This window comes from Gracilinanus agilis, chromosome 6 (genome assembly GCF_016433145.1).
Source record: "Gracilinanus agilis isolate LMUSP501 chromosome 6, AgileGrace, whole genome shotgun sequence".
Classification (NCBI taxonomy): Eukaryota; Metazoa; Chordata; class Mammalia; order Didelphimorphia; family Didelphidae; genus Gracilinanus; species Gracilinanus agilis.
The window spans coordinates 201,237,874-201,256,178 of record NC_058135.1 but is presented as its reverse complement, the minus strand read 5'-3'; the positions used below and the strand labels follow the sequence as shown (position 1 = coordinate 201,256,178).

At 33.5% G+C, this 18,305-nt stretch overlaps 1 protein-coding gene across 1 annotated transcript in view; it reads left to right on the top strand.

Annotated features, from left to right (window-relative positions):
• Positions 1-18,305, top strand: part of NCAPG (non-SMC condensin I complex subunit G) — a 58,270-nt gene that overhangs the window by 5,583 nt on the left and 34,382 nt on the right. The window contains exons 2-6 of the mRNA XM_044681181.1: positions 4,456-4,659; positions 5,210-5,438; positions 7,309-7,454; positions 7,778-7,862; positions 17,860-18,052. Coding sequence (XP_044537116.1) covers positions 4,456-4,659; positions 5,210-5,438; positions 7,309-7,454; positions 7,778-7,862; positions 17,860-18,052 — 857 coding nt within the window. The remainder of the gene's footprint in view (positions 1-4,455; positions 4,660-5,209; positions 5,439-7,308; positions 7,455-7,777; positions 7,863-17,859; positions 18,053-18,305) is intronic.

Genomic DNA, 18,305 nt, shown 5'->3' with positions numbered 1-18,305 from the left:
GCTACCCACATTCAGAGGAAGGACTGCAGGAGAGGAAACATATAAGAAAAACAACTGCTTGAACGCATGGGTCGAGGTGGACGTGATTGAGGGTGTGGACTCAAAACTACCACACCAATGCAACTACCAACAATTTGGAAATTGGTCTTGATCAAGGACACATGACAAAACTAGTGGAAATGCGCATCGGCCATGGGTGGGGTGTGTGTGAAGGGGATAAGAGGAGTATGAATCAGGCAACCATGTTAAAAATGTATATTAATAAATGTTAAAAAAAAGAGAATTGAGCCAAATTTATAGGAACATAAATAATTTCTCAATTGATAAATGGTCAAAGGATATGAATAAGCAGTTTTTCCAATAAAGAAATCAAGACTATATATATAAATTACATGGAAAAAAAATTATATAGCATAAACTTTTAATGGACTTTGTCAGTATGATTCTTTGGTGTGTGTGTGTGTGTGTGTGTGTGTGTGTGTGTTGGAAACAAATGGTGGGAGCAGTCCTAGGTAGAGAGGTTTTGCAAGTTATGATTGCTGATAGTACAAGGGAATGGTGTATAGAATTGAACTGATTGTTGTAGAATTTTGAGATGACAAGGAAAAAAGAGTGTAGCCAGTTCAGGAGTGGTGGCCTAGATAAGAACTGAGGACTAGAGGGATTGGAAGTCACGCTAAGGAAGACAAACCAAGTCAAGTGTCATAAGGCACAGAGAAAGAGATACTAACATTTATGATCAGATATAAGAATTTCATGGTTCATGAATGTGGAAGCAGAACACTTACAGATGAGGACTAGGTCAAAAGAGTGAACATTTAATGTAGCTAAACTGATTATAGAAACTGAGTAGACTGAGGAACTGGGAAGTCTGAGAGCAGGAACTATGATGGAGAGAAAGACTGAGTCAGGCCTTGAATTCATTTAGGAAGGAAGGACAATATTCCTGGATATCATGGACCTTAACAGGAGGAGATTATGGATGCTGAAGTAGAGGGAGAGTCTAGAAGGAGCAATAGCTTGCAAGGAGTTCTGACTCTTTGAAAATACAGCCAGTTCTGGAAAGGATGGATATGGCTGAATTGTCATCAATAGGTAGCCAAATCTCACTAAGTGGCAAAAGATGAAAAGAGGGAGGAGAAAAATATTTAAGGTGAAAGCAAGTTTGTTAATTATGAAGCAGGCATTCTAGAGAGAACAGTGGAAGGAGTGATGATCTGGAGTGGGTTACTAGAGCAGTAGGATTGGGGAGATGGGAATAAGCAGCTTGGAGTTCAGAATCCCTGAGGCATTTGGGAGCAAGAGTAGGCTAGCTTCAGGAATAAATTCAGGCAAAATTCCAGTGATTGGGCAGAGGACCATCAATGGAGGCAGGTGATGAGATTTTTCTATCATCTCTAAGTCCAGATCCAGGACTGATGCCAGTTCTGGGGAAAGACTAAGGCTAGGCTGTCTCAGATGACTGGGAGGTTGATATATTTTCTTACATACCTGCAAATGTCCTATGTCAAAGACTGAGGCCCATTTGGTGCTAGATCCTGGGAAATCTTTGGCAAGAAGACTTTCCAGGAAATGTATGTTTGAGATCTGGATGTCTAAGATCCAGGCTGGTGCAGGCTCCTTTCTCCCCTTTTCACTGAGGAAGACTGAATCCAGCTATTGCAGATGGCTGAGAAGGTCTTGGGACTAAGACTGTATATATGGTTTAAAAAAAAAAACCAAATCAAACCATAGGATACTATGAAATATTAAAAGTAACTACAATTCACATTATTTTTGTGTAAATAGAATTAGCTCTAGCCATTCATAGTTAAACTCTTACTTACCCTAGGCATAGAAATCATGTCACCCTCACCTTCCTTAGTGGGGAGGGGAGACGAGTTACCCACAGTGACAATAAGTAACAAATCAAGAACAAGGGACTGCCCTTTTGGCAGTCCAAAATCAGTGTAGAGATTGCCATTTGTCTATTTGAATTAGAGGTGGACCCACGGGAAGTAAGGAAAGACACTATCTCTTTAAGTATGTTGGTTACTTCCTGTGGAGGGGGTTCCCGCCTTGAACTTGGTGCTGAAGGAGCTCCTGAGACCACAGACAGCTTATACTCTGTATTGTCACGTGGGTAAGTTAGGCTGACTTCCTTGGCCTACCTAGGCGGCTTCCAAACTCTGCCTTAAATAGGCACTAGCCTATCTGGTTGCTAGGCCTTGAGGCTTGCAGCTTCATTTATTTAGCTTTTTAACCTTCTCTCTCTTTTTCTTTATTCCTATACCTTTACTTCCTGATTGTAAAATAAAGTGCCTCAACCCAATGCTGACTTAGGTCTGATTTAATTACGGAATCAACCTGAATTGTTGATTCTTGGCGGCCACACTTGAAATACATATCTATAAAATACCTAAATTTCCTTCTTACATTTTAAAATAAGTTATTCTTCTGAAGGTGGGTGAGTGCTGTTTTGTAATTTATTCAAAGACCTAGCATGAGTTTTCACTCAATGATAGTTTTTTACCTTTTTACTGTTACTGTTTTTATTGATTTTATTACATGTACAAGACTACCCATATATTTCTGTTGTTTTAAAAATGCATGTTTTTTTATTTGAGGGTCTCTGAGGTGATTTCAACATGAAAGGCAATATTTAAAAAATGAATAAATTTAACCAGTGAGGACTATATATTTAAGCAAAAGTATGTTGTTGTTGATTATGTATAATTTGTTAGAGTTTAATTTCATTAGTTGAAGATACTAGAAATTAATTTTAGGGACAAAAGGTTTGCCTGTCCTTAGATCTTTTCAGCTCTATATCTAAGACTATATTTAGTCCATTTTGTCATTTTTCTATATACATAAGCTCCTGTGGCTTACTTAAGATTGCAGCTTGAGACTAGAACACAGCACTTTTGATTTTCAGGCTAGTATTTTGCACTATATCGCATTGCCTAAAAGTTGTATGTAGGTTTTCCTTACCTCATTTTTAGGGCATTTAGACAAAGAAATATAGAAATAGTAAGAGCTCATTTTATTGAGAGGAAACTGAAGTTTAATGAGGTTGACTGACAAAACTTTAAAATGAGTGACTTAGACCTCTAAGGTCTCTTCCAGCTCTAAATTTATGGTTCTTTGTTGTCCTTTTTCTTGCCCAGGGCCAAATGTCTGTGGTGACCTTAGAATCCAGGTCTTGTTGACTCTAAGTGATTCATAGATTTGGTATGTAGGAAGGGAAGGGAAGGATGAGAATCCACTTAAGAAGAGTGGAATAGAAGATTTTAAGAGGGAAGTTTACTGGAATGATAATAACTTACATTTAATCAAGCTATAGTGTGATTGAGAGCCTCTGGGGAATTATTAAGACCAGGGTTTAAGTCTGGCCTCTGACACATATAGGCTCTGTCACTCCCTGCAAGTTCCTCTCAGTCACTTCCCTGAGAGGAGTGTGTCAATACCCCTCCTTCCCCCCAAGTCAGATATATTATTAAGTTGAACAGTTGCCAATTTATGTTGTTTTCAAGTCAGGACATTATATACAAAGTGCTTTTACAAAATACTTTTTTTACATTTCTTTTATGGATGAGGAAACTTATAGAGAGATTGACTTTGCCAACATGATAAATATTATGGTCAGGCCCAAATGCTTCTTACACCAACACTAGTATTCTTTCCATTGTACCATGCTGTCTCATGTGAATGAATGGATATGAATGGCAAATAGCATGTGAAAAACAAGTTTTTATGACAACATAGCCAACAAGAACAGATAATGTTTTCTTTGTGTTCCTCATAAAGGAGTGCAGTTTTTCTTTTGGGTACTTTCACGAAAAGGACAGTATTTTCATATTCAGGGATAGTAAAAAGTCAAAATCAGTCAGTAAACATTTATCATGCACCATAGTATTCCTATACAGTGAAAAACCAATTGTTCCTATTTGATGTATTGGAATGTTATGGAGTGGACTTGCTATCAAATGGAGGGTTTTTACTCAGTATATTGTATAATAAAAATATAGATGTTGAAATTTTATGGACTAGAGTCAATGGACAGTAAGACCTGTGCTTGAGATTTTGAATCGGAAACTTGGGTTTAAATTTTTTCATTTTACCACTTAGCCAAATGTTCTTGGGCATGTAATGTGTCATTTTTAACTTTTTTGTAAATCTCAATTTTTAAATTTGTGAAATGAAATGATCTTATTGGATTGTTGTTAGGATCAATAGAGAATATTTTATGAAAAGATCTTTGTAAATCTTAAATCCCTATAGAAATATAAGTTTTTAGCATTTTACTCGTGAAAAGTTACATGGAGTAGCATGTTGATTAACAATTGCTAATATTTTAATTAGAAAAAATTCAGATTTTAATTTCTCTGAATAAGGATTTAATATTTGGCATAGCCTTAAGGTAATTCTGGGTACAAATAGGTTTATCAATATATTTGGATTTATTTTGTCTTTCAGATAGAAGATAAAACAATTTTTTTTAAAGAATTCATTCATTATCTTAAATATGCCATGATAATTTATAAGCGGGAACCTGCTGTGGAACGAGTAATAGATTTTGCAGCGAAGTTTGTTACTTCTTTTCACCAATCAGAAAAAGAAGATGATGACGAAGATGAAGAAAGTTCCCTTTTAAGTTATTTGTTTACTTTTCTCCTTGAGGTATTATATGATTGATTATTATGATGTCTTAGGAATGTGTTTATTGAGGAAATTTTCTGAATTAACAAGACCTTTAGACATGTACCATTTAGAATATGAAATGTGATTTAGAAAATATATGTAATCATTTGGAAGAATATTAAATTTCTTCCTTAAAACTTATAATCTATGCAGAATATTAACAATGTAACCATTTAAGGTATTAATTTGGTAAGTTCTCCAGTATAATTTTAATAGAAAACTAGTGTTTTAGTCTAATGTAAATGTTGTTTAAACAAGTAGAGTTTTGCTATGAAAGACATGTTGAAGAACCAATTCTTAAGATTAGTTTCATTTTGACAAGGTTTAAAGTGTACATTAGGGCATTTAGAGGAGGCAGTTATATCTTTTATATTTTACAATATAAAGTGCCCTACACATTTTCATAAACTTAAGAAATGTAACCTCTTGAAACTGGAATGTACTTGCATACACATTCTAGAAAAAATTTGAATTAAATGTGACTAATGTAATGTATCTGTGATTAATTCTTGATTTGTTTTTGTTTTAGTCTCATGAAGCAAATAGTAATGCAGTTAGATTTAGAGTGTGCCACCTTATAAATAAACTTCTGGGAAGTATGCCAGAAAATGCCCAGATCGATGATGATTTGTTTGATAAAATTAATGAAGCCATGCTAATTAGAGTGAAAGATAAAATTCCAAATGTGAGGATTCAAGCAGTTCTGGCTCTTGCTAGACTTCAGGATCCCAAAGATGATGACTGTCCTGTAGTTAATGGTAAGTGTAATGTCATGATTCATTTCCAATTTCACTGGCCTTGTTTAATTAATTATCAATACTTATATTTTCAAAGTTAATTGCTGTTATAGAACCCTTTTAAATCAAGATTTATTCTAATATGTCTAAAGTGTCTGAAATTAGGAACAAGTGTTTATTTCCCAAGTAGCAAAATCAAGAGACATTTTTGAGAACTCTTTGGGACAAACTTTTTAAAAAAATAAAGACCTTTAAAAATAAAGACTTTTAAAATGTCTTGATATACTTGGATTTGTCCCAAATCTGAGGTAGCCAAATTGGTTCTAGCATCCTTAGAATAATTTCTTTTCAACCATTTGGGTGAATCAAAGGATCTGAGTTTGAATCCTAACTATGCCATTTACTTAACCTGTCAGGGCCTTAATTTCATTATCTGTTCAACAAAAGGATAGATCTTAACTTGACAATCTCCTCAGCTCTAGATGACCTTGTATCTATAATCTGTAATCCTGTCTGTAATCTTATCTGTGACTAGTTTTAAACCTTAGTCCATTATGTTGACTTATGAAACCTGTTGTTGAGAAAATAATTTAAGCCATCTTTAAATGTGACATTTCATGCTTCATTGTTTGATTAGTTCTCTTAAGTTTTATTTATGAAATATTTTGTAGTTAAAATATAAATGTAGTTTTAAAAATCTATATTGATATATTTTATTTTTATTTGAATTCCCCTCATTTTCCCTTTAGAAAACCTTATAACAATAAATTTTGTTCTTTATTCTTTTAAAAATAATTTCAAATGTAATTTGAACTGATTTATAGCTATTTCAAATATTATGATACACCTATCTCTCAATGAGATAAATATTAGCTTCTGTGCATAGAAGTTGAATTTAATTATTTAAAATTTATTGAACTTGCCAATGATTTATGCAGGCATCTTTTTTCTCTTATTGTCATTCTAGTTATCATACCTTCAAGAAGCTTTTTCTGACCCCTTACTACTAGCGTCTTCCCTTTGAGGTTACTTTACATTCACTGGGCATGTATCTTGTTTGTATTTGCATGTTATCTCCCCCATTATAATGTAAATTCCTTGACAGTATAGATTGTATTTTTGCCCCCTTTTTTTGTATTTTTGCCCCTTTTTTGTGTCCGCAAAACTTATGACAGTGTCTGAGATATAGTATGTGTTTAGTATATAAGTTTATTGACTGACTAAAAATGTATTCAGGTCTGAAATTACCTCTTTAGTAATGTTCAATTATATTTCCAGGCATAATTTTCATTACTTATACATTGAATACACTAAGAAATACTTAATTTGATTGCTTATCCCTTGTAATAAATAATAATAGCTGACTTATGTAGTTCTTTGCTGTTTATAAAGAGCTTTATAAACATTCTTTCATTTGATTTTTCTGCCAGTTCTGTGATATCACAAAAAAGAACTGATGTAAATATGATAATTCTCACTTACAGAAGAGAAAACAAGTTTAGTTAAGTGCAATGATTTAATGTAACAGTTTGTAAGTGGCAGAATTGGATTCAAACTCAGGTCTTCCTCCAAGTTCATTGTCCCTTCTTTCTGCTTCACATTGAAGAGAATCAGTAACTATGAGGATGAAAAGAACATTTATCTATAAGTGTACTTAACTATTTTGTAGTCCTGGATGGTCATCAATTGTACAAATAGACTTTTATACCGAAATCAGCTTCATCTTGCATGATTTTGAAGTAGTATTTTTGTGATATTTACTTTTAATTTTGTAATTGAGTTCTTTCCATATGAATATTAAGTGCTTTCATGTGAATGGATAAAATGATTAGTAATTAAAATGATGGAGAACCTTAAAGCAGCTAAAACTTTTTTGTTGTTTATTTTAAAGCATATAGTTCCTTACTTGAGAATGATTCCAATTCAGAAGTGAGGCGTGCAGTGTTATCTTGTATTGCTCCATCAGCAAAGACTTTGTCAAAAATTGTTGGGCGTACCAGGGATGTGAAAGAGACTGTCAGGAAGCTGGCATATCAGGTACATGAGATTTAAATATATTTTGCATGGATGTTTAAAAAATATAAGTCTTTCTTTAAAGTTGAAATTTAATTTGAAAAACTATTTAGCAGTATCATGAGAATCTTCCCACTTAGATGTTCACAAAAAAATTAAGTTTCATGGAAACCTGTTATGTTACCATTCTTAATTGACCCTCAATTTATAGAGGCTTGCTTATTTTTTTCCTTTGGGGACAAAGGAGTTTTATAAAATACATTTTTATATTAAGCAACAATATAGTATTTTCTCATGTTTCTAGGATAATGGGACTTACACTTTTGTTTTTCAATTATTTTTTTAAGGTTTTAGCTGAAAAGGTTCATATGAGAGCTTTGTCTATAGCTCAGAGAGTTAAGCTTCTTCAACAAGGACTTAATGACAGATCAGGTAAGCAGTGTATATGAGATGTTGGAAGATTTGATGTTCTTTTACACTTCCTAGCTGTGTGACTTTGAGCAAGTCAGTTAACCCCTGTTGCTTTTACTGCTCTTCTGCCTTAATCATACCGTAAGGGTCAAGGTCATGTTTTGTGAATTTTAACATCTCCCTTAGCATTTAGCATATTGCTTTACACATAATAATAAATGACGGTTGTGTATCATTTTAAAGTTTTAAAAAAGTTTTGTATTATTTCTTATGAACCTCATAACAAACCCATGAGATAGGAATTGACATGCAGCTGTAATTTAATGGAACCCATCTTTCCTACCCATCTGGTGCAATTCTTGTTTCCTTACAAAAATTAACTAAAGGGGTGCACCCAACCTTCTGGATATCTTCCTTGATTTTTGCTGTCATTACCCTTCCTGCCAATCTCTTACCGTCAACATATGAAAAACCCATCTTTTCTTCATCTTCTACATTTCCTTAATGAAGTAAGTCTTGTTCTTTCCAATTGTCCTTTGATTAGATGTGTGTGTAAGGCTCATTTTCAGATTTCTAAAGGGAATTGTATTCTACATCTCCTTGGCATATAGCAATATATTTAGAATACTAATATTGACAAGATGATTGTTGGGAGCAGCTAGGTGGCTCAGTGGAGAGAGAGCCAGGTCTAGAGATGGGAAATCTTGGGTTCAGATTTGTCCTCTTGACACTTCCTAGCTGTGTGATCCTAGGCAAGCAATGTAACCCTCATTGCCTAGCCCTTACCACTCTTTTGCCTTAGAACTGATACTATAGAACAGTGATTCCCAAAGTAGGCCCCCTGGTCAGTGCTGCAGTGATCCAGGGGGGCGATGATGGCCACATATGCATTTATCTTTCCTATTAATTGCTATTAAAATAAAAAATAATTAATTTCCAGGGGGCTAAGTAATATTTTTTCTGGAAAGGGGGTGGTAGGCCAAAAAAGTTTGGGAACCACTGCTATAGAAGGTAAATATTTTGAAGAAAAGAAAAAATGAGCCTTCTATTTATGGGAATTTTGAGCAAGTAAAGAATCTTCGAAGTTTCCTGGAGGCAATTTAGCTCACTCTCTTCCTTTTCCTGTTTGATTTTCAGCCCAACTCATCACTCTGTACTAGCTGTCCCAGATAAAACTTTCTGTTTTTTTTTAAACCCTTACCTTCCATCTTGGAGTCAATACAGTGTATTGGCTCCAAGGCAGAAGAGTGGTAAGGGTAGGCAATGGGGGTCAAGTGACTTGCCCAGGGTCACATAGCTGGGAAGTGTCTGAGGCCAGATTTGAACCTAGGACTCTCTAGGCCTGGCTCTCAATCCACTGAGCTACCCAGCTGCCCCCTAAAACTTACTGTTGAAAAAGCTCTAAAGGATGTTAAGTCTAAATGCGTGTTGCATTCTGGTCAGTAGGAATTCTTCATCCACTTGATCTTTCCTTTGTGGACACACAAGCCAAACTTCTTTTGAATGATTATGGATTTCTTCCAGCAGACTGCAGTATTTTGGGGCTTAGTACAATTAATACATCATGTATAAGCAGCAGCATCTAGAGGACCTCATCATCAACAGGACTCTTTATTTGATCTCCTGCATTATAGTGATAAATAATATCCTTGGCAAGGATATAGCTCTGCTTTAAGACTCACTTGATGTTTATAATTAGTGTTGCTGAATAGTGTTATTGTTGTTCTTATATCTTCCAAAGAGTCTTGAATGATTTTGATATATGGATGGGTGACGCCTTATAAAATATTCCATAGATGACTTTTTGCTCTCTCCAATCATGCTTTTTCAAAATCAAGAAACAGTGAAGCACAAAAGGTTCTTATATTTTCTATATCTTTAATTTAGTTCTGAAATAGTAAAGATGTCCATTTTTAAAATACAGTTCTGGAAAACCTGTTTGTTTTCTGGAACTATCCTCTTCAGGAATACCATTGATAGATATTAGATAGATACACATGCACTTTAGAGAGCACATACATAGGTCAATAGTTAAATAGTCCCTCATTTGTTTTTTTTGTTATTAATTAAGGTGATATTTATTTAAAATAATAATTTTTGCATTTTTAGTATCTTCTCACTTTTAAATACTTTTGTACCTTGGTTGTTCAATGCTCTCACAAATATGTTGACTAACACTAGTCTCTGTATACACTTGAGGTACTCTTGCTGTTTTTTCTGTTTTTGTTCTCTTTAAATGTAATTCTATACCTCTTTAAATACATTTGGGACTGTTAAGTTAGAGTGTGGTAATTCCATTATCCTTGATGGGAAAAACCCAAAGATTTAAAAAACAGACTATTAAAAATACATTTTTTCGTAGTTCTATTAACAATGAGGTCTCATATAAACCATGTGCCAATGATTGCAAATGGGTTAGTTGAAATTGATTTTGTGTCATCATCATGGGAAAAACAATTCAGAATGCTAGCTCAAGGTACAGTTTAATAATAACACATTTTTCTTTGTTTATGAAGGAGAGCTGATTTTTATTTGCAATATTAGTTTGTGTGTACATTTTTACTCTTTCCCCCATCATTGACATTTAATGTTCGTGTAATGAAAAAATTTCCCCAATCTTACTGAAGATAACAAAGACAGAAAGGAAGTTGCTTTCTTGAAGGTTATATTACCTATGTTTCCATACATCTGTAATCCAATTTCTGTTTTAAACTCAAACCTCTTAGAGATGTTGAAATTGGTTCAAGTGGTTCAAATACAAAACCTTTTCTTGAAAACCAGAGAGTGAAGGAAAGAAGATGGCTAGTATTTTTTACTCAGTTTAACATGAACATTTCTATTAATGTTACTTAACGAATATTTTGATTTCTTATCTATTATTTAATTTCATTTTCATAGTCTTCTTAAAAACCCTAAAGTCAAGGGTAAAATTTAAAATGTATATACTTATCATATTCTTAGCATGGAGATTTAGCCTTTTGCTTCTCCACTTCACTTTGCAATTCAAAATTATTTTCTTTTTTTGCAGTCAGGAGATTACTATACTTTTATTAGAAACCTTTAGGGAAGTTCCAAATAGTAAAAGGAGAAGGATAAGTAATGTATTTTCTTTTCAACTTAAAAGTATTTTAAAGATTAAGCAAAATTTGTGAAAGGTTGAAAGACATTATTATATAATAGCATTTTATCTTTTTTATGATTGTAGGTAATTTTTATATACTGTTGCATAGTCATGCTTTCATATATTCTTTTCTTCAACTGATTTCTAAGAAAAAATCAGATTTCAGATTTTACATTTATTCCATTTCATTTTATTAGATCATCAATTTAGTCTTTTGAGGAATTTTTTGACACCAAGCCATACATTCAATGTATTAGTTATATTTTGCTTCTTCATATCATCTACAAATTTAAAAAGTGTGAAATCTTTGTTTTCAGCTAAATAATTAATCCATTTGTTGAACATAACAGACCCAAGGCCAAAACATTGAATCACATTACTGGAGACTACCTTTCATGTTTATATTCTTGGGGTTGCCTGTGTTAGGAAACTGTTTGCTTAGTTTTTGCTGACAAAATCAAAATCTTCAAATAATACTGAGCTCTTTCTAGCTTTTTCCCCCTCTCTTCTTTTGTTTTTAATTTTTAATTTAATTTTTAATTTTAATAACTTTCCACATAAGTTTTCTGAAGTTATATGATCATATTTGTCTCCCTCTCTTCTTCCCTTCCCCATCCTAGAATTAATAAGCAATTCAATCTTGGTTATACATGTGTTATTATGCAAAACACATTTCCATATTATTCATTTTTGTAAGTGAATAATCTTATAAAACCAAAACCCAAAACATATACCCAAATAAACGAGATAAATCATATGTTTTCATCTGTCTTTCTACTTCAACAGTTCTTCCTCTAGAGGTGGATAGCATTCTTCTTCATAAGTCCCTCAGAATTGTCCTGGATCATCATATTGTTGTTAGTAAAAGTCTTATCAGATTTGGTCATTCTACAATGTTTCAGTTATTGTGTATAATATTCTCTTGGTTCTGCTTATTTCATTCTGCATCGGTTCATATAGGTCTTTCCAGTTCTTTCTGAAATCCTCCTGTTCATCATTCCTTATAGCACAATAGTATTCCATCACCATCAAAGACCAGTTTGTTCAGCCATTCCCCAATTGAGGGACATGCCCTCATTCCAATTTTTTGCCACCACAAAAAGTGCAGCTATAAATATAAATGTTTTTGTACAAACAGATCCTTTCCCATTTTTAAAAATCTCTGAGATACGGACCTAGTAGTATTACTGGATCAAAAGGTATGCATTCTTTTATATGCCTTTGGGCATAATTCCAAATTGCCCTTCAGAATGGTTGGATCACTTCACAACTCCACCAGCTGTGCATTAGTGTCCCAATTTTGCCACATCCCCTCCAGCATTTATAATCTTCCTTTACTCTCATATTGACTAATCTGATAGATATGAGGTGGTACCTCAGAGTTGTTTTAATTTGCATTTCTCTAATCAAGAGGGATTCAGAATATTTTTTCATATGATTATTGATAGCTTTGATTTCTTTACCTCAAAACTGCCTATTCATATCCTTTGACCATTTATCAGTTGGGGAATGACTTGAATTCTTATAAATTTGACTTTGTTCTTAATATATTTGAGAAATGAGACCTTTAACTGAGAAATTTATTATAAATGTTTTTCCCCAATTTGTTGTTTCCCTTCTAATCTTGGTTGCATTGGTTTTGTTTGTAGAAAACCTTTTTAATTTAGTATAATCAAAATTATTCATTTTATATCTTGTAATGTTCTCTCTCTGTTGTTTGGTCATAAATTCTTCCCTTTTCCATAGATATAACAGGTAAACTATTCTGTGTTCCCCTAACTTACTTACAAGATCACTCTTCATGTTTAAATCATTTACCCATTTTGACCATATCTTGGTATAGGGTGTGAGATACTGATCTAAAACTAATTTTTGTAATATAGTGGTACCTTGACACATGAGTTTAATTCGTTCCATGGCCAGGCTTGTAACTCAATTTACTCTTGTGTCAAATTGAATTTCCCCACTTAAATGAATGAAAATACATAATCCGTTCTGGCTCCCAAAAACCACATGAATTTTTTGTTTTATATGCTTTTAAATACAAAAATCTACTTTATAAATAACAAATAAATATACCTATTGATAATAAGAAAAATGTAAAGAAATAAACTTGTTTATGAAATGTTATTTACTTTCAAGTTCAGACAAAGATACTGGCAGAGAAAGTTTTTATTTCATGCGTTATCATATAACATAACTTACTCTCTACACATGTAATGCTACATTTAAATGCAAAATTGACCTTACACATGTGACATATAACTTTATTGCTAAGCCCAATTTGCTCTTTTTTTTACTTTACTTAATTATCATCATTTTCTTCATTAATTTTGGCTCCTTTGGCACACTTTTCTTGCTTTCACTTAGAGGCCGTTTCAACAAGAACCTTTCCAAGGAAGTTTGTTTCTTCCTCCCTTTCAGAACATTTCAATAATGTGTGGAACAAGTGTCATTACACTTGTTTCTCTAACATACTACTTAGTTGCAGCTTTTTCTGGGTGTGTCTTTTCAATAAATTGTTTCATTTTTTCCCCAAATCCTCAACATTTCCTTAATCTCCCTTGTATTGATTACCTCATCCACCTTGGGCTCCTCCCATGGGTAGAAGCTCTGATTCAAATATCTGCTTGTGACATAAAGTAAAAAATCTCAATTGTGACTGCTCATATTTCAAATTGCTTATGACCTAAGGTGCTCTTACTGTTTTCCAGTTTTCCCAACTGTTTTTGTCAAATAGTGAGGTCCTATCCCAAAAGCCAGGATCTTTGGATTTATCAAGCACTAGATTGCTGAGGTCATTTACCCCTAATCTTTTCCATTGATCTACACTTGTATTTCTTAGTCAATACCAGATTGTTTTGATGATTACTGCTTTTAAGTTTTAAGTTCTGGTACTGCTACATTTTACTGGTTATTAAAAGAGATTTATATTAGAGAATTTTGTTTTTCACAGTGGTATTTCCTTCCCTATAGATTGATAGTGATTTTCTAATCTGGCCAGTTGCCATGCAAATGTTTATATTTTTCAAAAATCAAATTATCATTTTGTCCTTAAATTAATTTAGAAGTTTGGCTGTGAGAAAATAGCTCTAGAGTTTTTAAGTGACTGAGAAATTAAGAAGCCAATTCATAGAAAATAGATTAACAGACACACAAATGCATTGTTACAGGATCTGTGCATCAGTTAAAATTGTTCTGGAAAGTAATTTGGAATTATCCCAAATAAAAGTAGCCAAAATCTCTACACCCTTTGACTGAGAGATTTCATTGTTAGTCATTTACAAATCCCCAAAGGAAGTTATTGACAAAGAGAGCTCCATATATAAAAAAAAAATTAGCAACATTTTTTGGGTAGCAAATATCTGGAATCAAAGTGGGTGTTTATTGATGGGGGAATGACTTTAACAAAATATAGTATAGGAATGTTTATTACTTGCTTTAAGAATTGACAATTGTGATGAAGAAAACAGACTATATGAACTTTGATGCAAAGTGAAACCTGTAGAGCCAAGAAAACAATATACATACAATAAAGTAAACAGAGCAATAACCCCAAAGCATTAGAAATGAATGTAATCTTACAAAGAAAAGCATGATCTCAAAAAACTATCTTGCTGAATTTTTTTCTTTTTATTTAAATAAAAGAATACTTTTGTTATAAGGACTAGTTCTTTTAGAGGGGAAGGAGGAAGAATACAAGGGGAAATCTTGGTGATCTAAAAAGAAAATATCAATAAAGATCTATTAAAAATAAAATAATTTGGGGGCAGCTGGGTAGCTCAGTGGATTGAGAGCCAGGCCTAGAGACGGGAGGTCCTAGGTTCAAATCCGGCCTCAGCCACTTCCCAGCTGTGTGACCCTGGGCAAGTCACTTGACCCCCATTGCCTACCCTTACCAATCTTCCACCTATAAAGTCAATACACAGAAGTTAAGGGTTTAAAATAAAAATTAAAAAAAAAAAATAAAATAAAATAATTTTACATAATCTCCCTCTATGCTGGCTTCTTCCTTGGGCCTATAAATATGCTCATGTCTTCTCTCCTGCAAAAAACAGTATTAAACTACTATTCTCTATCTTTCTTATTTCTTGTCTTCTATTCTCTTTCATGACAAAGGTACTTGACAGTCATTTATTTTGTTATTTTTTTTTAATAATTTTGATTTTTTTTCCTCAATTATATGTAAAAGCAATTTTAAACCTTTTTTTAAAAAATTCAAGGCAAATCCCATGGCAAGCAATATGATTTAGATTTTACATGTAATAATGTAAAACATTTTTCCATATTTGTCCTTTTATAGAAGAGAATTTGAACAAAACAAAAAAGTCAAGAAATATCAAATGAAATATAGTATGTTTCAATTTGCAGTCAGACTATCAGTTCTTTCTTTGGAGGTGGATGGCATTTTTCAGCATGAGTCCTTGGGAATTTTGGCAGCCATTTATACCTGCTATTCCCTGAATTTTCCAAAAATTTGTTTTCTAAAGTTAGGTCATATGTCTGAATATACCCAACATTCTCTTTCTTAGCTATTAACAGATTACAAGTTAATATAATGACTCTTTCTTAGAGTTTGAATTGCATCTATTATATTTTACCGGTCATCTTTTCCTGGTTCAAAATTAAATCCCAGATAGTAATTAACCTGTTGCTACTTTTAACTCTTGAGAGTTTGTCATTAATATAATTCAATAATTCATTCAGTGCTCTGCTTATGTAAATTGTAAGTCCATCCTTATAGCTCCTGCTAGGTTTTCTCAGCAGTATATAAATGCTAAACATTTTTATGTTATCATTTTGTATTGGTTTTTTAAATTGTTGTTGTTGAATCACCAGAATTCCCTAAGTAAATTATATCATATGCAGATAGTGATAATTTTGTTATTCAATTTATTTTTCTTATCCTTGCTAGTATTTCTAGAACTATATAAAATAATAGTTTGTAACAAAGGTCATTTTGCTTTACCTTTTGTAAAAAGGGAAATTTAGGTATTTATAGATATATATTAGAATGTGTGGCCACCAGGAATCAACAATTCAGGTTGATTCCGTAATTAAATCCGACCCAAGTCAGCATCAGGTTGAGGAGTTTATTTACAATCGGTAGGTAAAAGTAGGAATAAAGAGAAAGGGAGAGGCTAGTCCAGGCCAAAGGCCTGGACGGAGAGAGAAGAAGGTTATAAAGCTTAATAAATGAAGCTGTAAGCCACAAGGCCCAACAGCCAGATAGGCAGAGTTAGAATTGGCCCAGCTAGGCCAAGGAAGTCATCCTAACTTACCCACGTGACAGTATAGAGTGTAAGCTGTCTGTGGTCTCAGGAGATGCTTCTGCTCCCAGTTCGAGGAGGCAACTGCCCCCACAGAAAGTTCACTAACTTACTTAAAGAGATAGTGTCTTTCATCACTTCCTGTGGTCCACCTCTAATTCAAATGGACAAATGGCAGTTTCTACACTGATTTGGACTGCCCAAAGGGCAGTCCCTTATTCTTGATTTGATACTTATTGTCACGTGTGGGTAACTCGTCTCCCCTCCCCACTAAGGGAGGTTAGGGTGACATCATTAGCACACCTAGGTTGAGTAGATTTTTTGACTATTAATGGGCTCGAGCTAATTCCATTTACACACTTTGAAAGGCCTCTAGTGTTTTTCCATTATAAAAAGACTAGTTTTTGGTTTGGGATAGCTACTCTTTAAGAAAAAGTCATTTTATTCCTATGTTTTCATGTGTATTTGTTAAAATCCATGAATAATGTTATATTTTGTAAAAACTTTTCTGCTTCTATTGATATAATCACATGAAATTTTTTTTGTTGGTAATCATATTTTTATAGTTTTCCTAATGTTTAAAAAAAAAGATTAGTGGATTTGGCCTGAAAACTAGATTTAAGCTAGCTTCTTTTAGTGTGACTTTGGGCAAATCACTTAAAGTTCCTGAGCCTCAGTTTCTTCATCTGTTAAATGTACACAATACTTGTTTCTGCCCTATTTACATAGTCATTGTTGGGATTCAGTTCAATAAATGTTTGTTAAACACTTAGTGCGTGCCAGGCACCAGTGATATGAAAATGAAAATAAAATCATTCCTCTCCTCAAGTAGCTTAAATTCCATTGAGGTTTGGAGCTATAACATATGGAGATAAGCAGATACAGAAAAAGGGAAAAAGCACCAGTAACCAAAAGGATTAGGAAAGGTTTTGAATATGAAGTAGCACCCAGGTTCAATCTTGAAGAGAGTAAAGAATTCAAAGGTGGAGGTAAGAATACTTTTTAGTTTTGAGCCTATTATAATGAGAATGATACCATTGTGAAGAAATAGGTGATTCAGTGGAGGGGAAGGTTAATGATAGATGAGGAAGAAGATGAGCTTTTTAGATACACTTAATTTTACATGACACTGGAGTGGAAGTGCTCAGCAAACAGCTGAAAATGCAGGTCTAGAGTTTAGGAAAGACATTCAGGGCTACAGATACTGAGTTAGGGGTCATTGATGTAGAAATGAAGAGTGAAGCCGTAGGAGTAAATAAAATTGCTAAGGAATAGAGTATATTAAAAAAATTCTAAGAATAGAAACCTGGAGAATGCTGGTTCCTTTATTAGGTAGTTTTTTGATTGTCTTTTTTGTTGATTTGTTTTCTTGGTTTTCATTCATTTTTGTTATAAATATCATAAGAACTAATCTTGAGGTCTAGTATTTAATCCTGTTATCTTGGGAAAGGTATTTTACTTCTGGGCTCCATTTCCCTTATTTGCAAAATGATGGGATCATCATAGGTAATTTCTGAAGTCTTTTCTATGATAATGAATTCACTACACTAACCTTGATTCAAAATATAGTCAATGAAAACTAGATGGAGATTGCTTATGTGGTATTTTAAAATGTCTATATGAACAGAGGCTGTGAAAGAAGTTATGCAGAAGAAACTTCTTCAGTCTTGGTTACATTTCACTGAAGGAGATATCCTACAGTTTCTTCATCGACTGGATGTAGAAAACTGCCCTGGGGTGGCAGACTCAATCCTGAAGGCCTTGTTTGCCATGATTCCTCTTAGTGAACTGACGGAAGTCTGTAAAAACAGTGATGGCAGGTAAATGGAGGCTTAGTCTCTTTTTCTCTTACTTTCCATCTTCCCTACCTTCCCCAGAAAAGTGGGTGCCATGAGCTTGTGGATAGGAGGATATACATTTAATAAGAAATGACTTTCCTTGATAGACCTACCTATGGGCTTTTTCTGATGTGGCCAGATGACCATGACTTGGCAGATTACTGCGGTTAATTTTATTTTCTATCTGTATTTGAGATCTATGTAATACTTCTAGTTTGCTTTGTCTTTGTCATAC